Source organism: Platalea leucorodia (genome assembly GCF_965183815.1).
Source record: "Platalea leucorodia genome assembly, chromosome: 1".
Taxonomy (NCBI): Eukaryota; Metazoa; Chordata; class Aves; order Pelecaniformes; family Threskiornithidae; genus Platalea; species Platalea leucorodia.
In genome coordinates, this window is record NC_138823.1 from 52,814,648 (window position 1) to 52,840,154 (window position 25,507).

The 25,507-nt window shown below is 41.7% G+C and overlaps 1 protein-coding gene across 2 annotated transcripts; it reads right to left on the minus strand.

Annotated features, from left to right (window-relative positions):
• Nucleotides 1-1,619: 1,619 nt before the first annotated feature.
• On the minus strand, nt 1,620-25,152 carry THOC1 (THO complex subunit 1; the record flags this gene model as incomplete). 2 transcript variants are annotated; one of them, XM_082326210.1, is made up of 21 exons in its annotated part: nt 25,025-25,152; nt 24,018-24,091; nt 23,851-23,911; nt 23,073-23,139; nt 21,880-21,998; nt 19,910-19,958; nt 19,305-19,400; nt 18,939-19,021; nt 18,376-18,449; nt 17,649-17,757; nt 16,252-16,383; nt 14,846-14,946; nt 13,334-13,400; nt 13,113-13,163; nt 12,410-12,480; nt 10,991-11,086; nt 10,022-10,087; nt 5,918-6,001; nt 5,542-5,689; nt 3,963-4,041; nt 1,620-1,915 (listed from the first exon to the last, which is right to left on the minus strand). In XM_082326210.1, the coding sequence occupies exons 1-21, from the start codon at nt 25,115-25,117 to the stop codon at nt 1,620-1,622; spliced, it is 2,016 nt and encodes a 671-aa protein (XP_082182336.1). In that variant the 5' UTR covers nt 25,118-25,152. The 2 variants fall into 2 exon arrangements, with proteins under 2 accessions (XP_082182336.1, XP_082182337.1); XM_082326211.1 differs by lacking the exon at nt 3,963-4,041 and having other exon boundaries at nt 1,756-1,915.
• Nucleotides 25,153-25,507: the final 355 nt, after the last annotated feature.

Below are 25,507 nucleotides of genomic sequence, written 5' to 3' on the forward strand. Positions count from 1 at the left end.
TGAGTGCCCAAGTCTCTGGCCTTGAACGCGAGCACGGGGATGATGGCTCGTGACGGAAGCAGCGAGACTGTAACTCACCGGGCACCTTCCCTCGTGGCCGTCCTCACCCCCAGCACCGAGGTGGCAGGAGGCCGCGCTCACTTCACTGCAGCTGCAGCACAGGGTTCTCGTTTTCCCCTTTCGCACAGAAACGGCAAACACCGCTCCCACGCTGTAAGTGCAAACCGCTGTTACGGACGGTGTAAGCTGGTGTTGGTGGCCGCGTTCCCAACAGCAGCAACACCCCTCTCCTCAGAAGAGCTGCTGGTCGTCCCCACACCCCTCAGGTCACAATCTGCTCAAGTCCCTTAATCAACTGTGATCATTACGTCTCCTACCTTCTACCAAATTGTACAGGTAAGACCGAGGCTGTGTTATTTCCAACGGCGCTCCCATACATCGGCCCCTACCAGCTCTCACTGAAGCGCCCAATAACCAAATCCCTCATACAGTTAAACCCAAGGTGGGGGAGCAGGCACAACGCTCTCGTTGGCCGCTCTGCAGGCAGGAACTCGCCTCCCAGCCGGTCGCTAACCAACCGCCCTGGAAGCGCACCCGTACGATGCAATAACCGAAACACCGCTCTGCAGCGTTCTGTGGTATGTCGTTTTCCAAACACTCGGCAATTAGAGAGATTTTACTGAATGACATAAATTCGCCAAGAAATAGCCACAAAACAGGTTGTAGCTAGCTACACCCCTGCAAAAATCTCTCTTGCTGTTTGAGGGAAAATGGATCCAGCTACGTGCAACAGCTCGTACCCACCACTAGAGCCATATCCTTAAAAGGAAACCAGTTATCAATCACCTCACAGTGAACTGGGACAAAAAAATTACCATGTTTATCATGACTCAGGGTTGTTCCCATGTAGCCAAACATATGCAGTGCCTAAAGTTAATAACTACTAATAAAAACAAGCATAAAACGCCCCTGATTATTGACTGTCAGTGTACAGAGAGAAGCCGTTCCTCAGCAGGAGAGCAGGCTGAGCGCAGCACCCCTCCGCGGGCACCGGTTCTTCACTGAAAATGGATGCTCTGCCTTGGGCCTCCGTCACAGCCCTAGCATCTTCTCCAAGTTGCATCGCTCTCAGACAGGTACGTTGTGATGGTCTACAGCTCCCCGCCGCCCCAAACGGTGCCTTCCACGTCCTTCACACCTCCCCTGCTCTGAGAAACCACATGGAGACAGCGGGCGGTTACAGAGACTAGCGCCCGCTCCGGCCAACTGAGCTCTGCCGGCGCCAGACCCTCCTGCTGCAGCCCGCACAGACAGCTGCCTCCGCTCTCCGGCCTCCCTTTTACCTTCCCACCACCCAGACGAAGCTTCCCGTTTCTGCGTCGGGATCACTAATCCTTTTCTCAGAAAATCTGGACAACTGAACAAGATTATTATTAAAAAGTTTTATCATTTATTGAACATAAAATACCTATTAAAAATCTGTTACCTAGCAAGAATAGTAACAATTAACAACAAACGAAACAGTCACAATTAGCAATGGCAACAACAGCCAGAACAGTCACAATTAACAACAACCACCACCGCCACAACCAAACAAGTTCGTTAGCACCTGAAGGGAGTTAGCTGCCGCTTTCAGTGTCATTGGTCAGGCTCTCCGCAAGGTCGCTCAGCCCAGCTTTGGTCAGTGCAGCAATCAGGTTCTCAGGGGTTGCGTGGGCGCCCTCCTGATCCTGCCAGGCAACCAGCAGCTGCTTGGCCCTCATCTTCATGTCCTCACTGTCCGACTCGATCTGCCGTATATCGGAATCCTTCATTTCCAAGTAGGGGGCCAAGGCCTTCCACTGCTCCCCCAGCCTGATGGCAAACGACTCGATTTGTTCGCCCGTCATGGCTTTGTCCCGTTGTACCTCTGGACCTGGGCGGGGGGGAGAAAGAAAGAATCACAGTGAGGCGCCGAGAATGTCTCCGGATACTGCACACGCATCTTCCCTGATCTGCCCCATTTTAAACCTCCTCTTTATTTACTAACAGACTGGCTTACACCTTGCCTTTAGTTGTGAAAACGTACTCAAGAGCGCCGAGAACAGATGGATTTTTACAGATGCATTACCTGGGTTTCAAGAGGACTGTCCCTTATTGCCCATGATAAAGGAAATCTTGGGGTTTACGTATCTCCCGTTTGACTGAGAGAATTGCTAAAGCCTAAAGTACATCAGAACTGCCTCCTCTAAATGAAAACAAGGATTTTGACAGGTAGCCTGCAATTTTAAATACATGAGTCAACTATAACATTAAAATACAGAGTGATCTTTAACATTTAATTTAGTGACTGACTTTAGTCACTTTACATGGAGTTAACCCAGGTAAAAAAATAGTTTGCTTCCCTTTTACTGAGTTACTAAAGCCTCACGTTCCTATGAGCAGCAGGACTGTGAACAGGATAGTAACTTTAATATGTAGTCAGTACTTGAAGGAATTTTCTGTCATTCTGTCATCAAAAAAAAACCCCATAAAAAAAAAATACTATGCTCTGCTGAGAAGCCAAGTGCTGCAGTGATTACACAGGTGGGTTTGGTTGAGCTTATCATGGTCTACAATCTATGGCTTGCCACCTATGTTTAGTGCACACTGTTTTAAAGAAAAAGACCTAAAGACTGCATTACTTATGCACAGAAATTTATCATATTCTTAATTTTTAATAAATATCTCGCCATCATGCCAGAGGCTCTTCTCACCTGAAGAGCCAGCTGGCATGGAGCAGAAGCTCCAACTCTCTCCAGTGCCCATCAGTCACACTCATTTACCTGAACTAAACCCGCTACATCGAGGGGAAAGAATGGGAGATCACAACCAAAACAACAAAAGGACCCAGATCACTTCCCCTGTTTCTAAGCAGAAGGGTGTACAGCGGACCACAGCTCTCCCATCTTTGCTTTAAGACAAGATTTAAAGAAAGATGGAAATTCAACCCCGTGAAGCTCCGAAGGCTGCTTCAGGCAGTGTTAAGCTGAAGAGGAGAGAATTTCTCCACTATTGGCAAGGAGACTGTGGAAAAGGTCAGGTGCTGGATGAAAAGGGGAACAGAAGAGAGATTCACGGAGGCCCCCAGGCGGCTTTCCACTAACAGAAAAGTCTTTCGACAAAATCACGAAGTCCACAGGTAACCCGCAGCACTCAGCGTGCGAGTTCCGCACCCTGCACACCCCATCTGCCCGTGCTGGATCCAAGAGCTCGCCTACAGAGACACGACACGCAAGGGAGGAGGCGCTGTGAGATGAAGGCATGAGTGAGGATGGAAGAAGGCAGATGCACAGACACGGGAGACGGGGAAGGACACTCAGGAGCACGACATGCCAGGGTGACAGGCAAGAGACAAAAATGGAAGGACCGGTTCATGGAGAAGAACAAAGAGATGACATTTGTCAGGGAGGTCGCTCTTCTCACAGAGCAGCTTTTGCCTTTACGATATTTTAAATGAAGAGGAAGTAAAGATCTCAGAGCTGGAACAGATCCATTGCTGAAAGTCCCGTAACGACCCACCCCAGCAGGGGCTAGAGAGGGGCACTGGCCCGTGGCAATTAAAGGGCAGAAAGAACAGGAAAGCGGGGCAAGGAACACTCAGGTAGGTTTTTACACAGCAATGCTGGCGTTTTAGCTATAAACACCTACTAACACTGTAAACATGTGCTATGCAGCGGAAAACGTGGAAGAGGCTCCTAATGAAAGTGCTAACCCAGCTTCACCAAGTTGGACGCTTTCAGCACTGCAGGCCACGAGACCGAGAGGTTGCCACTGGTGCCCTGCGTCCTGAAAAGGCTGCGCTTCTTGGTACGAACGCCGGTTCAAGTTAGAAGCAGTGGGGTAACCAGGACTGGTGACCCTCAGCAGAAACTATGATGAAACACAGCTGCTACAGTACACATCAAGAGAAACTGAAAAGACTGAGAACATGCAAACCTTACTTTCATTGTTTTCTTTTAATAAAGCATCATTATCTTCCTCATCTTCATCTTCACCTGTTTTTATTTCTTCAGAAGGAGGCTACAATGAGAGAACTAAACATCACTGGATGAATTTTGTGTTTAAAGAGAAATTTTACAGCTCTGTGATGGTCCCTGGAATGTGTGTTAGCATGGAAACATCTGACATGATCCCATATGAGAATTAAAAATCCCCCCCTGTCTCTTGTATCCAAAACACCAGTGTTTTAATAAAACATAGCATTAACTAAAAAAACCTAATGAAAGTATCCACTGACTTCCCAGGATTCTCTCCCATTCTTTTCACAATAACTACAACTAAGCATTACATACATAGCTGTAATACTTTTAAAAAAAAAAACAACCAACCCACCCAAACCAAACCCAACTTGTTTAAGACTACACTACTAATGAACATTTTTTTAAAAAAATAATTATTATTCCTCACTAATTTTATTCCTCACTCAGGAATTCCTCAGTCTTCTGTACTTTCAAACTTCTCTGTACACTAGTTAAAGGTAGCAAACAAATAAGCAAAGAACAAACTTGTCACTTTCTGATTTAGCTATTGATCAGCCAAGATGAACAAAAGGCTGCTTCTTTTCCTACGTTTCAATCACAGGCCTTACCTACGTATTTCTTTCTTGCCCTAACATTTGGTACCTGACAGTAGCACCACCAGGAATACTGCATACAGTGATACCGTAATATATTAAACAGCTTTCCCCTCCCAGTATTTTTCCTAAAATTGCTATTAGCATCTAGTTAACTCTGAGGGCTGAACAAACAAAAAAGCTATATATTACGATCCAACCTTGACACCTCAGTGGTTTCACGTTACAGACAAGGAAGGTCTCAAATACAGAAGCATGGGTTCATATCCACAAGAAATTGCTGGGTTGTGCGCTAACTCAAAGGTTTAGAAAATGCTCCCTTCCCCAGCCGTTAGTCTCTCATCCTTGCGTGCAAAGTGATCTGAAAGACCCCTCCCTGGCCTCAAATCTGTACTGTTGAACATGCAAAGGGTTAATGCCTTAGATTTAGAGTTCCATAAAGTCTATTTTTCTTCCCATATTTTAGAAGTCAGGGGGCTGACAGAAGAGCTCTGGTAAATCTTGCTGTAAAGCTCTGGTAACGCTTCAGCTGCATACCCTGCCCCTTTACTACGGGGCTGCCATCCCAGCAGCCACAGCCACCGATAGCCTAACACCAGCTTACACCTTCAATAAAAGCTGTTTGCGCTGCAGCAGGGAACCCAAATCGCTGGGTACAAACATATTCCTGTCTACCCACCCAGCAGAAAAACTTGGCATTGCCACAGCTGCTCGCTCACAGACTACGAGGCAGAGCTCAGCAGTTACTTGGTTAGTCAACGTTATTCACGGTTTAGTGTTACTGGGATCTTCATCGATTAGACTAATTTTACTTGCAATTTTTACTTCACAAGCTTCCCCCCCCGCCCCCCGCGATTTTTTTTGCCCCCTCCCTCCCCATGTACCAAATGGACTGCAGAGAGACAAGCAGGAAGTCAAATGAATTCAGCATTTATTATATTACTTACAGGTAGCTCCTTGGCTAATTTGATTACCATGTTTTCTAGATATTCAGGTAAACTCTTGAATTGTTGGTTTGTTGGCTGGAAGAAGTGGGGACTTCTGCGAGCTAGAAGTCTCAATGCTCTCCAGCCATAGTTAGAATTGTTCACAGCCCTATAAGAAAACACAAGTTTGGTTGGTAATAGCCCGTCATCTATAAAAGCACAGAAGAAGATCTGAGTCATTTCCTAATTAATATTATTCTGTCCAAACTTATAAGTTTCTTGTACATTACGGGAGTCCTGCACAGATACTAGGAATACAGAGAACAGTCTGTTTTCTTTAACAATCCAAACATGAAAGAGATCAAAATAAAGTGAAACACAACAAAGATTGACGTACTTATACTTATTTTCAACCATGTTTTCAGGATCTGCTTGTTCAATAGCTTCTTCAAAGAATTCCTCCAACGTTGGCATATATTCCCTAAAAAATAAAATAAGGAGCTTAATACTCCTCAAAATCTGCTCTAAAATAGCTGGCTTTCAGGTCCTTCATACACATCTCAAGCTTATCCACAGAAGAAAATAATCCCAAAAAACAAACTACTCAAATTTAACAACTGCAAATAAGCAAAGAATCTTTGGCACTACAAATTGCTATAGTGCTAAAGTTGCTATAAAATTTTTTACTACATAACCACTGAGGCGTACCAGTAGTCACTAGCACTGCCTATTATATGTATTTAAACCTTTGGCCATACCGAAAGGCGACATGAACGTCTGCCAATAGCCTTCAGTGAAAAAAGGACTATGGGACCTAAGACAAGGATTCTGGCAAGAAGGAAATAAGACTTTCATAAAAATACCCGTAACAGCTGACTGGCTGTGTTAGAAACATGCTGCCACTTGCACAGCTCACAAGCGCTCGGGCGCCTAAAATGGTTGTCAGGTTTGCGCAGTTTGACAGGGTAAGTAAAACGTGGCTTCTTTACCCCCCCACCTTCCCCATTTCAGTTTCATCTGCTACCAGGGAAAGCATACTATTACTCCCCAATATCAATTATTTATGATCACTAATTTTAGAGGGCAAAAAATATTAGGCAGCTTCACGTTGTACTTAATGATCCCATCTCAGTGGCTCCCCAACTTGCTCAAACACACTGATTTCACCCCCGATGGTGATCCCTGTACCTTCTGCTGAAGGTACTTCAGTTAAAGTACATTCAATACAGGTTTAAGTCTACAGTCGTCAGGAAAATTGATTTATCTGAAGTGGACTGAAAAGCATCTGAACTCCTGGACTCAAAGAGATGCGATCAGTGGCACCAAGTCCAGCTGGAGGCGTGCCACTAGTGCATGCCAGGGCTTGATGCTGGGGCCAGTACTATTTAGCACCTTCATTACTGACCTATTGATGATGGGACAGAGTGCACCCTCAGCAAGCTTGCACACAATGTAAAACTGGGAGGAGTGGCTGATAGACCACTGCCGTTGTTGTGCTGCCGTTCAGAGGGACCTCGACAGACCAGAGGAATTGGCTGACAGGAACCTCACGAAGTTCAGAAAAGGGAAACGCGAAGTCCTGCCCCTCGGGAGGAACAACCCCAGGCACCGGTACATGCTGGGGACTGACTGGCTGGAGAGCAGCTTTGCAGGAAAGGTCTCGGTGGACACCACCACGAACGTGAGCCAGCAATGCACCCTCCTGGCAAAGGCGGCCAGCAGCATCCTGGGCTGCATTCGGAAGAGGGCTGCCAACAGGCAAAGGGAAATGATCCCTCCCTTCTTTTATTCAGCACTGGCGAGATACACCTGGAGTGCTGGGTCCAGTTCCGGGCTTCCCAGCACAAGAGCCACGGGTCCATGCAAAAGGCTGTGCACGGACAGGAACACCCGACATCCAAGGAGGGGCTGAGGGAGCGAGGACTGTTTACCCTGGAGAAGGGAAGGCTCGGGGGCAGTGACGAAGAAAGAAAGAGTCAGACTTGATGCTACTCAGTGAAAGTACAAGCGGCAGCTAGCACAAATTGAAATACTGGAAATTTGACTCAATCATCAGAAAAAAAACCCAAACAAATAGTTTTCTGTGAGGGTGGTCAAACACTGGAACAGGTTGTCCAGGAAGGCTGTGGAGCTTTCACTCTTGGAGAAACATTCAAAGCCCGACTGGAAAAAATCCTAGGCAAATTGCTCTACTTGACCCTGCTTGGAGCAAGGGGGTGGACTAAGCGATCTCTAGAGGTCCCTTCCAACCTCAGCTCTTCTGTGATTTAAAAGACAATATTTGTGGTTCACAGGGGACATATTAAAAAGGCGACTGATATTTCTGTTCTCAGAACAGCTAGTGGTTGCTTCTGAAAGGTATTCAAACCAGTACGTAAGGAACCATAACCTAAAAATATACCAGAAATACTCAAAATGACCGGGACAGTTTGCTGCTTTGAAGATTACAAGCAAGAAATACAGATTACTTAAGAGCTGTAGGTTACTGTGAGCCAAGATTATCAGTGGTGCAAAGCAAGCTCATAATGATCTGTATTTCTCCTACCTAATGTCTGACAGAGACACATCTGCTTCTACAAGGGAACCAGTGATCAGTCGGGGCAGGGAGGAAGCGCACTGGTCTATAAATTCACTTTAGTTTTGTTCTGAAACACATTTTGTCCAGGAAAGCAGTGCCCCATGCATGTTTAAGGGATAATACTAATCACTGACTACTGGAACCAAAGCCAGCATCTTGAAAACCCATCTGATTTGGATCCTGCTATACTTAGCACTATGCAACAACTTAAAAGACAGATTTCATCCCAAGAACAGCTATCTAAAAAGACGACAGGTAAGGCAGTATTACCCCATTTGAACAAAGACACGAGGAATCAAAGCAAAAAGTTACAGTCCCTTGACCACGTTTAGTCACGAAGTCTATAATAAAACTTGGAACGGAATCCAAATCCTCCAGGATCTTCTCTTTCCTGTTTACCATGGCATGCATTTTCTTGGTTTATCTCCATTTGTTTGTTTCAGGTTTGTTTTGTGTGTGTGGTTTTTTTTTTTATTTTTATTTTTTTTTATTCACAGAAGTTGCAGCACAATACAATCATGCAGTGTCGTGGTTTAACCCCAGTCAGCAACTAAGCACCACACAGCCACTCGCTCACCCTCCCCCCCTCAGTGGGATGGGGGAGAGAATTGGGAAAAAAGTAAAACCCGCAGGTTGAGATAAAGACAGTTTTAACAGGACAGCAGAGGAAGAAGTAATAATGACAATAATAATGATAATAATAATAACAACAACAACAACTATACAAAACAAGTGATGCACAATGCAATCGCTCACCACCTGCTAACTGATGCAGCGGTCCCTCCCTCCTGGCCATCTCCCCCATTTATATACTGAGCATGACGCCATATGGTATGGAACAGCCCTGTGGCCAGTCGGGGTCAGCTGTCCTGGCTGTGCCCCCTCCCAGCCTCTTGTGCACCTGGCAGAGCATGGGAAGCTGAAAAGTCCTTGCCTGGTGTAAGTACTGCTCAGCAATAACTAAAACATGAGTGTGTTATCAACATTATTCTCATCCTAAATCCAAAACACAGCACTATACCTGCTACTAGGAAGAAAATTAACTCTATCCCAGCTGAAACCAGGACACACAGGGAATCAAAAGCCTTGGTTCCAAACACAACTCCACCTCTAGCCCTTGGCCTAGTAAAGGCAAGTGTCCTGCACGTCCCAGCCTCACAAGAAAGGAAAGGCACTCCTCTGCAGAGCTCTCAACCTCTGGAAAAGCAATTCCTCCACTCAGGACATCTGCACAGCCAGGACCTCTCCCCAAGCATCCAGCCTTTGCAACCACTACTAGTAAAGTTCTCTTTGGGAACTGTCCCACTCTTTTTCCAAGTTTTCATACTAGGTACCACATCTGCACAAAAGGGGATTACGCTATCTTTAACAAACAGAAAGTTAGGTAGCAAAGTACATTTTCAGTATTTCCTACAATTGTTCAAGCAGCAGCAGCAGAATAACCGATAATTGTATTTTTCTACATCTGCACCACTAGTAGATCCGGTATGCACTGAAACAACGCCTGCTAGCCGATTTCCTCTTATCTGGTATTGTTCAAAGCACATGCCTGCTTGAAAATCATAGCCAAACAGCATGCTAACTTCGTTAGAGCCAGACTTGGCAATCTTCCTTTATTATATAAGGTACTTAATTATACAGTCACACTCTACAAAATGGGAATTTCCATCTGGTTTTTAGCTTAGATTTTACTTCACTAAGCAACAAAAATTACTGACGGCATAAACACTAGTGAAGAAAACTGTAAGATTTTAGACAAAGATTCATACAACCAACTTCTCTCAAGAGAAAAAGTGAAATGGCATACCATGTAAGATCACCTTATATACTTTCCTTATGCCAATATTGTAATAACTGTAATTTTGTGTGCAATTAGAGTGCCAAAAGTTAGCTTTAGACAATGATGCACTATCTTTTACCTACCTACTCTCAGATTTACAGGCTTCCATGTTATCAGGACATAAATTCCAAAGGCGGGTCAGTTCCTCACTGAAAAGAGAAGCATAAACACATATTAAATTCCACTTTCATCATTCTATCATTCCATGCTCCGTCATTCACCAAAGACAGACACAGGAAACAACGCTCCAGAAATTCTGACTCCAGAGCCTTTATAATAAAGCATACTATACAAACTTTGTGATACATACATACACACTAGGAATTACAAGAAGTGACAGAAATCTTATCTGATGTTGCAAATCAGGAAAATTATGTATTAAATTCCTATTATAATCTCTTGCTGATCTACAGTAACAAACTCTCTTTCCAAACTAGCTAAGGTCAGGCTGTTTTGTTTTGATAAATAATTTATCACTTTCTTTTTCAGAAGGCATGTTTTACTAAATGCTCAGTACAAGATCCTGAAGCTCAAGGCAAGGTCAAAATTTCCACATCTAGGTTGGGTGAACTGTTGCAACAAGAAAACTATCATTTCTCCTAAAGAAGGAAGTGGAAAAAGGCAGCACTTTGTATCATGCAAAATATGGCAGTTTTATTGGAGAGGACCTATCAAGAAGAATTCTTTGCTCCAGGGATAAGATACCAGCGGGTGTTATTTTAAAACCCATGGCATAGATACATTTTAAGCAAAAACATAAAGACGGCAAAAGTATAAAAACTGATCCAATGACTACAAACGAGTGATTTTCAGCCTGTAACTTACAGACTATTTAAAAGGGATCTTACAAGAGATGACTATAAGTAAAGGAAGCCTACTGCAAGTTTTAAAAGAACTGACATATCCCTTAGCTGTTCTTTCCTGGCAGTTTCAAAGTGAGGAAGTTAGAAAATTACTGACTAGAAAAAACAGTCAGCAGCAAAAAAACCCAACAAAAAACCACAAACCAACAAAAACCCAGAAACCCTGCAATGAAAAAAAATCCAACATACTTCCCCATAAGGATTTTTTTGTTTGGTCCTTTTCCTAAGAAGTCCTCTGGAGCTGGCCTCTTTCTCACAGGCCTCATTGGCTTAGAATCAGGAGGTCTAAAGAAAAAAAAAAAAAAAAAGCGCTCTTTAGTATAAAACCAGTAACATTTAGAGAACAAAATTAAGCCATTTCACTTCAGCTGGTGTCGAGTTAAATCATAATGAAAGTATTCAGAAGGACTGGAATTCTAGGAGTGGAAGGAGGGAGGGGGGAAGAAGAGAGAGAAGGTAAAGTAAGAATAAGGAAAAAGATTTGCCAGACACCAAAATTAGTTCCCTCACAAATTTAAAGGTCTATCAGACTCCTGATTTAGAAAAAGAAGCAAATCACATTTATGCCAGCAGCACATACTAAGTATGATCTATCCTGCTGCTGGGATCATCTCTTCTATGATTGCAATTTCTCTTTCCCAGGTGCACCTGATTTTATGGGATCAGAGAATGGAGATCCCAGACCACTGAGGTTAGGATAAGACCTACCCAAGCTGAAACTCTGGCTGAGATCTAAAGAAGGAGATAAAACATTTATAAATGTCAAATTTCATAATTTTACTTCTCTCCCCACCCCCCTGCAATAGTAATGTCTCTCTTCTCACAGCCCCCCCTCCCTTTTTTGCAAGCAGATGAAGTCATGAGGAGGTGGCTCCACCTGATCTCTCCATAAAAGGAAATCTGCAGAGAAATAATGACCCAGCTGCTGCTTACTATGAAAAGGCTACAGTCTATGTGTAGAATAAACAAGGATGGAAGGGGAATGTTTGGTCACCACCTCAAGACAGTCAAGTAGACATACGGAGTCAAAGTTCACGTTTTGCCACTAGTTAGTAACTGGTAACACAGGGAACCTTTCAATGGCGAAAGCCACCTAATCGTAATTTCCGTTCAGGTAAGCGATCACCACCAAGCGGCAAACCTCATAAGGTACATAAGAGGAGAACTGTTACACAAAACTCCAGGTATGCTGCCCCGCCAAAGCCATAATGCCAAAGGCTTCATTGGAGGCAATCCAAAGCGCTATATGGAAAAGTCAGGCACTAATTTCTTCAACCTAGGGTCTGCTGACGGCAGGAGGGGAGACAACATGCTTCAGTCTCCTCAGTCACTGGATTCTTGGTATTAAGAGAACAAAACATGGCCATGAGACAGTGAGGAATGCCCTCCTGAGACCCCGCACACGCATAACCACCGCTTCACTAACGTAACAAAGCCTTAAGACTTTTGGCAGAAATCTAGGAGCTTTCTGGACACACAGAAGGGACATTTGACTATACAAATCTCAAAGTTATGTGAATCATTAATGTTCATATACATCGTGGGTACATATTCTGAAGCTGAACCGCCAACAAGCAGCAGCAAGCTTCTACTTCATAATAGAGTTACCTTTCTTTCACAAAGCTTGGGCAGCCCTCATTTTTCCATGAGTTCCAGTTTTCTTCAGTATTTAATATATGCTGGAGAAACATAATATTGCACGTTATTAGGGTCATAATCACCTTTGGAGTTGACCCCAAAGTTTTTAATTAAGCTATTAAAATTAAGGGGAAAACTTTGTTATATTGTGTTTATTTCAGCCTCTATTTTGAAGGTCAGTGTAATGTTAGACAGCTGGTTTACTTTATATAAAAAAAAAAAAGTGTATCTCCTCTCTTCAATAATTGTGGGAAAGGCTTTATTTCTGCTTCTTTAAACAAGAAAATAGATGCAGCCAAAGTAAAGGAAAAAAGGAAAGCAAGATGACAATTTTTTAACTTCACTTGCATCTTATTCCCATGTCTTTGGGCACAGCACTCCTTTCTGCAGAGACTTTTTTAAAAATTTTTTTTCCAGTAACCAATGTCTCCTGTACATACACATGCACATATATGCACATTTCCATTTTTCCCCAGAAGAAGGAAGAAAAGCACATTAATGAAAACATGGGAAAAATATGACTACAAAATAAAAAGATGTTATGAGACCTTTTTTACCGAGATGAGATAAAAGTTCTCTCAGATATTACATCTGTGTTGCAAAACCTAGTTTAAACTGATACTGCTTTTAGTATAGACTCTATAGTTGTTCAGACAGGCACCAAAGTACTTACCTCTACCATTTTCGAGAATCTTTCCCCATCTGGAGGATTTTCTGAAAGAAGCTATGATTGGGAGGGAGAAAAAAAAGTTAACTTTTTGCATTATATTTGTAGCAGAATACATAGAAAAAAACCCAAGAAAATGGTGGTTACTGCTTCAAAGGTCTTTGATACAATATTACATGATAAATACTTTTCCATGTAATTTTTATAGAAGTATCTAGTGTACCAACCTGGTAAACCGCTTTTGTAGTATCTTCAATCCAAAGAGACTGTTCATCTGTTAGAACATAGTTTGAACTGGGAAAAAACCAAAACAAACCAACAAAAAAACAACAAAAGTGTCATTAAATCAGCTCACTTTTTTTTTTTCCCCCTCCCAATTTTAAGAGTTTACTACACATCAAAATAGCGCTGAGGACACATCATTTACACTACACACTTTCTGAGGGGTGTTAGAGGGGATCTGAAGAAAGTAGTCTGAATGTGCTCTGGTCTGGTCCCACGGACTGACTACTTATTAGTCTGCGGAGTTAATTAGATGTGCTTGCGGAATATACCTTCCGGTTTAGCTTCACCCAATAGGAAGTCCATTTGCATGATTCAAGATCACACCTTGATGCTGGACCCAAAGCACAGCAAGTGGGAACAACGGAGAGACTTACTTCAAAAAACCCCCTCTCCTAACACCAGCTAAAGCACTACCGTAGACAAACCATAGTAAAAGAAACAATCTACTGGCTGTATACAGAACACAGATCTTGTATATCTCAAAACATTAATTCTTTTAATGAACTGTTTAATGAATTGTCATTGAAATGACTATCACCTCTACAGGACTGAACTGCAATTCAGGAGACATGAATTCTATTCCTCCTCTGCCTCCAGCCTGCCTCGGTAAATAATACTAAAAGATAATCTATAGAATGAGGATAATGATCCTAATCTACTTTGCAACATTCTTTGAGATGTGTTTATAAAAAGCAGTATTTTGCAGGTGAAAGACAGCTGCCTTGAATGTTAGTCATTATGTGCACATGTGGTCCAGCGCACAAGAAATGAACAGAGAGGTAGCGTTTTTTTCATCATAACTTTAGAGTACAGAGCAGGAAAAGATAGGGTTTTGTTCTGTCCCATCAATTTATAAAAGCAATATCATCATTGTTATTTCTTGCTATTTTAGACAGAATTCTGTAGCGCACCAAGAAAAAACAAATCAGCAACCAATGCGACATCGCAGAGTCAATATAGATTCAAAATGATACCACATAAAAGTAGCTTGCATTGGTCTAACAACTTGCTGATGCCAAACGGAAGGACTCCTTCCCTCTCACGGCTGGCACTCACCTTAAGCAAGCTTTAGTGGCCTCTGCGTCTCTGAGACACCACTCAACTCACCAATTTGGAGAAAACTAACTCTGCAAAGATGAGCAGATTGGGTTTTTGCTGGTTTAGTAAACTACAGAAATTTGAGTAAGTCTAATGAACACTAGAGCCACTGCAACGGAAGAATCATGTTCACGTGATTCATGGCAGAGGATCACACAAAGAGGAGCAGAGGAAGGCAAGAATGAGACCTCCGCTTTCCTGCTGTAAAATAACTTCAGCCACATCCTGTATTTACCAATCCAAAGCTCTGCAAGTTTCACAAAAACCTCAGAAGCAGGCATAAACGTTAAAATATTTTGATTTATCTCCAAGTTCTTAGCTCCCCATCCCCAAAACACAACATATTTCCACATTACCTCTTAAATTTGACCTGTCCCTTTAGATACTGAAATAGTATTAGGTACTGCAACAAGATGTGACGGCGAAAGTTACTGTCACTCAGCTGTAAATCCATCAGCTACACAAAAACAAACAAACAAAAGAAGAATTACATATATATTTTAAAGACACTAAACATGCGTAAGTGAAAAAAATCCAGCAAGTGTTTTCAGATGAACTAGATGGGGACTGTTTTTACAACAAGATGATGGTAAGTCATTACAGAACCTCTATTCAGCATCACCTATCAGGACAGCTCTCCATAAGGTACGAAGATTGGTAAATTGTCACCTAGCACAATTTAGGAAAGACAGTTATCAAAATTTCTAATGAAATCCATTTTTTAAAAGCATGAGGAACCGCTTGTAAAAAGTCAAGAGTGTATCCCTAGATTTTTGTTTAACTAGTGTTATACTGCTAGATTTTACATCATCCACTTTGAAGCAAACAGGAATTTGGAAAAAACAAATACTCAACTTTCTCAGTAACTGAAGGACAGCTGGCTCCTTTCTCCTATGAACTACTAGCTCTAACATAAGGGTTTGGTTACCACAGAAGGGTTCGCTCTCATCAACACTTGCACAGTGATACACTGCTTGGTTTCTGTCCTCTGTGCTGCAGCATGATAGATCATACAAAGGAAACACCTGAAGATTCTTTAAAGAAAAAACCTTTGACTACTGGGTGTTCACTAAACAATTGGTTCTATACCTTCTATACTGTTATTTTAAAATTGTCAATACACAGGTCAAAGGCTTAAGAGGAATTTACCTACTCTTCTACCTCAGAAAGAGAAAACTCATGTTGCATTGAGACTTGCTTTCTGTCATCTACTAATGCATGCATTTAAAAGTTGAAGTTATATGTTATTCCAAAATGAATACAACAATTTTATGATTAAATTCAATAGAATGTTGGATTTTTGAATTAATATTAACAGAACTAAAAACTCTCAAGATCTTTTTAGAAGCAATTTTAAACAAGACCATTATGAGACAGAAAATATAGTTAACATCACCAGCCAAGTTTTGAAAATGTAATTCTAAAGGCAATAAGAAAGCAACAGATATTTAAATATTTACTCTCTTTTAACTTCCCTTTCTAAAGGTAACAATACACATCAAACGCAACAAATTTACTGCAGACCCTTATTCCAGAAATAAACGTCCCTGAATCATCAACTAACAGAGAGAATCCACACATTGTGACAGGATCCCCAGAGAAGCTGCGGAGTCTCTATCTGTGGAGACGTTCAAAACCCAACTGGACATAGTGCTGATCAAGCTGCTCTAGCCGAGAGCTTTGAGCAGGAGGTTGAACTAGACACAGGTTCCTTCCAACCTCAACTAGTTTGCGATTCTGAGAAAAGAAATCACATACATACCTTTTCACTAGTTAGGAACTTTGCAAAATACACGTGTTCTCCTCCTGTTTTTAGTTCTTCCAGCTTTTTTCGGGAAGCCTGAGTGTCATCCAATTTATAACTTTTGAAAACAGCCAGAACTTCTTCTGAGTACTATAAAACAGAGTTATTTACCACATGAAAAAAATACAAAAACTTTGTAGTTAGAGAACTACACTAGATTTAGTGCCAAGCAAGTAAAATCATTTGTAAACTTGCTATCAGTCAGTTGAAACAAGACCCATTTGCCATTGATATGCAGGGCTTCTCTGAACAGCACAAATGGCAGTGAAAGTATTATTTATCATTTCAGAACATCTAATCCTTTGGATTATTTAAAATATGCTAAGAAAAACAGTGTTACAGGCTGTGAACAGTGCACAATTGCTTTGTTGTTTAGAAGTTATGAAGAAAAAAGGTCCACATGATGATAGTGCTATATTCAAACTCAATTTAAGTTGTTCAGAATAGATACCTTTCTTTGTATATAAGTGAGAGTTAAATTTGCAGTGCTGCTCTTAAAAATCAATTCAGGGCCTTAAAGCTGCAATGACAAAAAAGTCAAAAATTTAATCTGAAAGACTTAATCCTGGCCTTGTTCAGTTTCTCTGAACCATATGGGGCGGTGCGGGGAGGGGAGGGGGGGAGTGCTGTTTGTTTTTTTTTGTTGTTGTTTTGTTTTTTGTTTTTTTTTTTTTAAACTTGAGAATGTAGACCTCATTAACTAGATATATATTAGAATGTCTGAGCAGATGTTACCTCTTATTACCAGAACACAGACAATTAAGTGTGAAAACACAGAAAAAAACCCCAGTCTTCTTGCTATTAAATAAACAGTGACTAGCAAATTGTGAAGAAACAGGTAGCTCAGCAATACATCATCCTCAACATCCATACTAAGCAAAATTGAAACAGCTGGCTGAAGGGGCTGTTCGAGTCATTGCTTCTATAAAGAGATTTGTTTCAATAGAAACCTATCATCTTTAGGATCCCACTGGGATCAATATGAGTATTCAAAATAAGATCTAGGACTAGGTAGAAGTATTTTTTTTTCTTGGGGAAAAAAACAAACAAACAAACAAACCCACAAGTTCTGCTTTTTTCAGCTGATGAATCACAAAAAAGGGACTTCTGACTTTGTTTCAACATATGAAGTCTTTCTGTTAGTGACTTAGGAAAGTTTTATTAGGGGATTTACTGTACATCTTAATATACTGTTTATTCACTTGAGAAAACAGCAAAATGCATTTCCTCATGCATGATTATTTTTCAATGGCATTAGTGGTTGAACTCCTCTATGCTTATGCAGTCACTCTTCTACTTGTATAAATGGTTATTTTTACTTAGGCTGAATTCTTGAAAGCATGAACTCAGATTACCTTAAGAAAAGTTTTCCATGAGACCTTCTCATAGCACTGCACAGGATTTCTAAAATAATCTTGAAGTGACCAGAATTTTCTATACAGGTTATAATCTATTGGAATGGAACTGGGGGAAAAAAAAAATATTCAAATGGTTATGAAAATCCATATTGAAAGCGATACACTAAATTCAAGTCCACTCAGGAATGTGCAATCCCAGAAATTAATTTTGTAAGTGAAATAATAAGCCAATAGTGAGCCCTTACAGAGAAATCTGTAATTCAGAATTTGTCCCTCAGAGTTTTCCATCCAGCCTACTGTTACTTTCTCACCATAAAAGCAAAAATAGTGTAAAAGTCTTAAGATCCCTTTTTCTTACTATCTGGGGAATGAGGAGGAACACAGCTCCTAAAAGGATATAAAGCATGTACTCAGAATCACTGAATACATCTTGCCAAAACAAGTTTTGTCAAGATAATTGGGAGAATTGTAAAAAAGAGAGAACAACAGTGGTTCTCAGCCAGGGTATGCAACTTTCCCAAATAATCTGTAGATTTCTTTCCTCTTCCGGGCATCTCCACTTAAACACATTAAGACACAGCTAGCTTGTATCTAATCTTGACAGGACAGGAGGTAAATAGAATTCTGAGTACAACTTTCCAAACAGGCCTTTACTTTCCCAAACAGCACTTTACTTTCACTTTATAAAATTTTGTTTCAACTTTTAGAATTGCTACAAGCTCACCAACTTGTTGGTGCTTCATCATCTCCCATTTCACCTTCTTCTACATCCATTCCTTCTTCTCTCTCCTCCGTGTGCTAAATACAAATACCACCATAGTTTACATACAGTTTTAATGGTGTTCTTTATTTTAAACATTCTATTACACTTTAGATCAGAAAGCTTAAGCTGGTAGTTCAAAAGATCTCTAAAGTATTATTCCAGTAAAATGTGCAACAAATTCCTGTTTTAACACCTTACTACACTTTGCAATGGTGGCCTGACTTCTCCTGAAAAAAAGCTGATGGGACAGCACTATCCTCCATACACTGTGGGGACAACTTGGTACAGTTAAGTGACAGAGCTCATCGCTCACAATCAAGTCGATTTTTCCCCCCCCTCGAAGTCTGCACAGTTTAATGTACCAGGTAACATGCCTATTTCCAGAATCAGCAGCTTGATGTGGAAAAGGGACAACCAAATTATGAACATACAGTTCTGAACATTATGCACAGCAGTGCATTGCTGCGCAAACAGTCTTACACGCTTCCTGCGGAATGAGTGAAAAACGACAAAGGAATTTTCACCTTCTGTCCTAGAGTGCTCTCATGTTCGTTGGTATTGAAAACAGTGACATTTTCCAGGTTAAACTGGCTCTGCAAGTTAAGTCCTGTGAAAAACAAAGGGTCGGTGTTAGAAGCTGTGAAGTTCCTAAGTCTGTTCATTCAGTTGTTTGAGATGCTGATATTAAATTCTCAGAAACAGCATTCAAAACTTGTGTTTGAAATCACAACAAATGAAAGTCACTTACAATATCAAGGGTAGGGACAAGAAGTAAGATACAAGTGCAAAGTAATTTTCTCCAACTGAATTTGGTCTGCAACCATCATAAAAGATTCAGCATATTTAGTCTTTGTTAGATGTTAAGTGGGATGAAACGCAAAAAATCTCACCTGACTTTTCTGAAAGCGGAAATAACCTAGCCAAGAACAGCTGAATTCTTCCACAGAAGACTGTGTTTTGTGACTTAGATAATCTTCTTAGGAGGTCTAAATATTGTAAAAAGTAAAGAATGTTAGTCTTTCAATTTCTCATGCACTAGAATTTAAGACTGGCTAATTACATGACCTATATAGCTAATGAAAGCAAGCTAAGATTTGTAAATTTAAATGCCAGCAACTTCCTCAGATCAGCCGTATTTTTTCCAAATGCATTTTACCAATTCTCCTAACACCTTCAACAGCAATAAAAAATAAGTTCAAATGAATCCTTCTCAAATACAGCCTCTGATATGGGCCTTGCCATTGCTGAGGGATAACTATTTCTCAGATGTTCTGCTGTAACGACCTCACTGATGAAAAGATTTCCCTAAGGTCAGAATGACTTTTACATTAATCAGCAAGACTCATGAATATCTGCTGAGATGAGTGATCTGCCTTTTAACTTTATTACTTATTGAACACATCTGAATGTAAATCAAATTATTAAACTCACTTTCATGTGCTGATATAGGGAGTTCTTTAATTCCCCACCACCCCCCTGAAAAACTACAACTCACCATTGCACATTCGTAGCAAGTAATTTTTCCCTGCAGAGTAAAATGTATTCTGAAATGGAGTAAAGATATTTAGATCATTAGGAGAACACAAAACCTTCATGAGCAGAATTTAAATCAATCACAAGCCATGAGTAAGTATGAGTCATTCCTACTATTAACTCTAAATTTGAGTGTTCCCTTAAATAAGAGGCAGGTCTCACCAAAAAGCAACATAAAACAGCAGTCCCACGAATTCCAAGAAAGCATAAAACATAACATTTAAATCCAGCCTCCATACAGAAAAACAGCATGTGACAATGAACTGTAAGAGCAGCATCCATGTTTTTTTCCTGGAACACACTAATTTTCACACGCATTGCCTTTATCATTCCATGCATTATTTATACACAAACACAAAGAGCAATACAGAAAAGATTTAGAGCATTCACAGTACTAGTCATTTGAGAGCAGGAGAAAGAAATTGATAGGTACTTGAATTAATGATAAAGACCAGTTTGTGAATATACTGGTGGGGACAATGTTATCTGAAACAGAACAGCTTGAATGAAGGCCTATAGGAGGTAGTCCCAGTTAGGAAAACCAGGTTAGGAAAACAGAGAAACTGGAATGCTTTTCAGGTGCTACCTACAGAGCTGCTGACACTTGTGGTCCCAGCAGTACTGCCAAAGAGCAAACCAAGCATACCGAGATCCAAGATTTCTTATGATCTTGGAATAAAATGCAGGCAGCTTAAGAATTCTGACCGAGACACTGAATTCCCTCTTTAATTAACAGCAGCTGCAGCACAAGAAGCTCAGCAGCCTGTCGCAGCAGCTCTTCTTCTGCTACAGCACCATGGCACAGCAAGAGCGTAAAACCCTCCCACAGGCCTCAAAACACCAATTGTTCCTCAAGAGCAGAAACATTTTAGGCCACTATATTCACCATTGCTGTAGTCCTGTAATGGAAAGCTCATTAAGGAAGTGACCAAGACGACTTCTTTTGCTGCAAATTGGAGATCAAGGAATCTCCTGCAGCTCTGAGTAAGAAGCTGAATAATAAGTCAAGAGAGAAGCTACTCATACAAATTGTCCATCAGAAGTTAAACTTTCCATTTCCAAATGTGACAAACACTGTATACTGTAAAGAAAGGAGTTAGAAATAGAATCAAAATTAGGATTTCTTTTATTATTAATTTTCTGACCTTTGCTGCCCAAACATTTTTAAGCCTGTCCTGGTTTCAGCTGGGATAAAGTTAATTTTCTTCTTGGTAGCTGGTATGGGGCTGTGTTTTGGGTTTAGGATGAGAACAATGTCGAGGATACACTGACGTTTTGTTCTTGCTAAGTAGTTGCTAAGTGGCGCTCACAGTGGTAAAGGACTTTTCAACTGCCCATGCTCTGCCGGGTACACAAGAAGCTGGGGGGGGCGGCACAGCCAGGACAGGTGACCCAGACTGGCCAAGGGGCTATTCCATACCATATGACGTCATGCTCAGTATATAAGCTGGGGGAAGAAGAAGGAAAGGGGGACATTGGGTATGATGGTGTTTGTCCTCCCAAGTAACCATTACGCGTGATGGAGCCCTGCTTTCCTGGGGATGGCTGAACACCTGCCTGCCGATGGGAAGTAGTGAATGAATCCCTTGTTTTGTTTTGTTTGCGTGCACGGTTTTTGCTTTGCCTGTTTAACTGTTCTAATTTATTTTACTTCAATTATTAAACTGTTCTTATCTCAGCCCACGAGTTTTCTCCCTTTTACCCTTCTGATTCTCTCCCCCATCCCACTGGGGGGGAGTGAGCGAGCGGCTGCGTGGTGCTTAGTTGCTGGCTGGGGTTAAACCACGACAAAGCCTCAAACCAGAATGTGCTCAATGCTACTACTATTTTAACACAAACAGATACAAAGACATTTAAAAATCTGTTTGTAAAAATGGTTCAGGTAGACAGAAGCTTTGGCACAACTATATCACATTTTGGAAAAATACCTACCGATTTCCATGTAGCAACATTTTTCTCCACAAAAGTGAAAATTTTGTCACACTGATCCAAAGGCAGGCAATCCAGAACATCCCCCAGAAGCACAAAAGGGGTTGATGCAGTGCAGATACCTGTAAGGGACAGGGAATATTTTATTCAGCAAATGTCAACTGCAATGCATAAAGATGCATGGCAGTTGAGGGACATTATGTTAAAAAAGAAGAAAAAAAGTTCTCCTGGGTTTCTACAAATACTGATGAAAAGCTTGGGCTAAAGCGTGAACTTCCATTAAAGCTATTTCTGTATGTACACATATGCAGATGAGCTTTACAAGAGCTTTGCACTAACATAAAACAAATAGTGAAGAATAACTGTTCTAAAAACCTCAAAGTCTGAAACAACGTTGCATCTCTCTGCAGACTGCAAGTGAACTCTTTCAGACTTCTAAACCCACAGTTAGTTACACTACACATACCCATGAAGCCTGAGTTTTTCCTCAAGCAAAGCACCACTAAAGGAGTGCTCCAATTCTGTCTACCCACACTCCATAGTTTGGTTGTGTCTGCATTCCTCATAATCACAGGTCTTGTTATTCTACAGTTCATAAAACACATTGTTGAGCTATACTTACTAAAACAAACAAGTATTTAATGTGTAACGTGAACAAAAAAAGGGAAGAGCGCAGCGCAATGATTTCTGACACAAAAGACAGTTATAGAAACAGATTCAAGTATCTAAAAAACAGCCATGTACTGACAGGTCAGTACTGGGAGACGAGCACAGATACTCAGGAGAAGTTATTTCTGGCTCTGCCAGTGACTGACAGAGAAATCTACAAGTCATTTAACCTCTCTGCCTCAGTGGTCTCATCTCTGAAATTATGACGGGTGACTTCTAAGCATTTTACAGTGCTGGATAAAGATAGAAAATGCTAATTACATTGCAACCAAAATCATGCGGTTTCCTCTATTGAAAAAAAAAAAAAAAAAGAAGATTCCAACACAAATGTCACACATAACTGAATTTAATTATATTATACTTCACTCCTCTTGTGAAACAGACTTAATAACCAGTAGTGTGTAAGGACCACATATTATCAATGCTAACTGCTGTAGATTACTTTAAAAAAAAAAAAAAATCAAGACTTTAAAATTCCCCTAAATGGTCCCTAAAGCAGCCAACAAATTGGAGAGAAAGATGCTCACCTTCTGTGACTCCATTAATAGCAAGAGAAATAATTGCCAGGAGATTTTCACATGGAGCTTTATTTATCTAAACAAACAGAACAGTGTTAAACTTCTCTAATCAGACCTAAATATACTTAACAAAACTAAAATTCTTCTTTCCAAGTAGGCATATTTAAAACAAATATTGACATTCAACTTCCCAAAACTTCAAACAAAATCAGACCTGTCAGTTAACTATATGAAGTTTTTATTAAGTGAGCAACGTTTCTTGACCGCTTGCAGCCATTAAAGACCCTACAATACCTACTGTGTAGAGAGTCATTTACCTCTGAAAATTAATATCCCACATTCAGACTTCATTCAAGTGATACCAACAAAATCATTCTTTGATTCTTTTCATCATTCTATTCAGCTGACAGGCAGCTTTGTTACATGCTAGTAACTGATAACCTACTCCCCCCCACTCTTAAAAGTATCATGGTAGAATAATGCATATTTATGAACTAGAATTTTAAGACAGAGCAGACTTTCATAAGCATTACAAAGAACTGCTGGGAAAGGCTAAGTCAACACCTCTTGCTATAGCATGGTATCTGTAAAATACGGCCATTCTGTCCTACCTACCAATCTCCTTTAATCATTTATATTCAATCTTAATTAGATAACTTTTACATAATTCACGTTTTTAATAAATGGTATTTCCTTACACTAAATTGCCGTTAAATTAATACATTAACTTGCAAAGAGAAATTTGAGCTTTATCAAGAGACAAGCTGTAGCAGTTTAAAGTACTTACTATTTCTTCTTCTACAATAACTCTAAAAGCTTGATCCAAGGTACACTTCTTTTCATTTTCACTGCAAATGCAAACATTCCACATCAGTTTAGTAACAACTATTAGGGATAAGATTACTAAAAATTATCTGAATAGGCACCTTTTAAAATTGCGCGGCATTTACTTACCTCCCAGGAATCTGGTTAAATGCATTCAACAATGGCTTGATACTTTTGTTAATCAGAGCATCTCTGGCAGACGTCTAACAAAATGTAAAGAAAGAAAAGTTACAAAACCAGTCCAAAACCAGACAGATCTCCTCTTTCCTCTACTTGACAGCGGACAGAAATACTAAGGAATCTATTTGCTACACACCACGTGCCAGTTTACAAAGAGAACTTTGTAACTAGTAGGGCAAATAACAAATGCCTAGCAAATTAGGCATGTGAGCTAGCAGAGCATCACACCTCAAACCTGGGCTAACAGTGTGGTAAAAATAGTAGGTCTAAGTGAAACACAGAGGAATACACTGTTGTGACCAACGCTGCACCTACAGCAGCGTGAAGTCCCACGCACACAACTTCACCTGCCTCACAGGCAGGTTATGGTGGCTTGGGACATGACGGTATAAAAATTAGATGGTCTAAAAATCACTACATCACTATAACGAAATCAATCTAATGAGGCAAGCGTGTGCCTCGACCGCTTCTGTGCAAACCCCATCCCCTTGTCTCACAAACCGGGCCGCACACGGCGAGACCCCGAGGCCTGGGCGCGCAGCCAGCCCCACCTGCTCTGCCAAGGGAGAAGCATCGTTCAGCAGAGGCGCACACGACAGAAGCGCAATAAGCTACGGACGCGCTGCTGCGGGGGTGACGCCAGAATTTAATTTCATTTTATTTTACATTAATTTCAGTTAACTAGACAGACCTTGGCGGGCTAGGCTGAGCCAGTACGAAGCCCTGTCCCCACACTTATACCCCTTTATCGCAGCTGCGCTGAAGGCCCGTTAAAGGAGAGCCGCAGCCGCGGCCGGGGGCAGCGGCGGCGCGGCCCGGCCCGGCCGCCCAGGCGGAAGGGGAGAGGGGCGGGCGGCGCGGGCGGGCAGAGCCCTACAGCGGCGCGCAGACGCAGCCTCCCGCCCGCCCCGTCCCCCTCCGAGCGGCGGCGAGGCTGCGGGCCCGGCCGGGCTCACCGTGAAGCGGTGCCGCGCCTCGGGCAGGCTGAAGAGCGGCGGCGACATCGCTCCGACGGAACGGCGCTCCGCGGCGCGCGCCGATGACGCCATACTCCCCCGAAGGGCGCTGCGTACATCCTGGAGACGCCCCCATTGCGCCGGGCGCAGGCGCGCGTGGGGCGGCGGTTGGGGCGCTGTGGTGGAGGCGGGGGCGGGGCGGGAGGCGGCCGCCCCTGGCGTCGGTGGGCGGGCTGTTGCCGGAGGGAAAATGGCTTTAAAAGGTTAACGTGTGTGGGGGTGACAGATGCGGTGGTTGTTTCTTGTGACAGCCACCTCAGAGCCGCAGTCTGCCGCCATCTTCACGGCATCACTGAAGGAAGAATAGTTAGGAATTTTTGTATCATAGGTAAAATCACCTCGGTGCTAACAATTCACAGGTCGAGCAATATCCTATGGATACCTCCTTCCGAGTCACTTTTAATGGGAGTTTAATCATGGCTT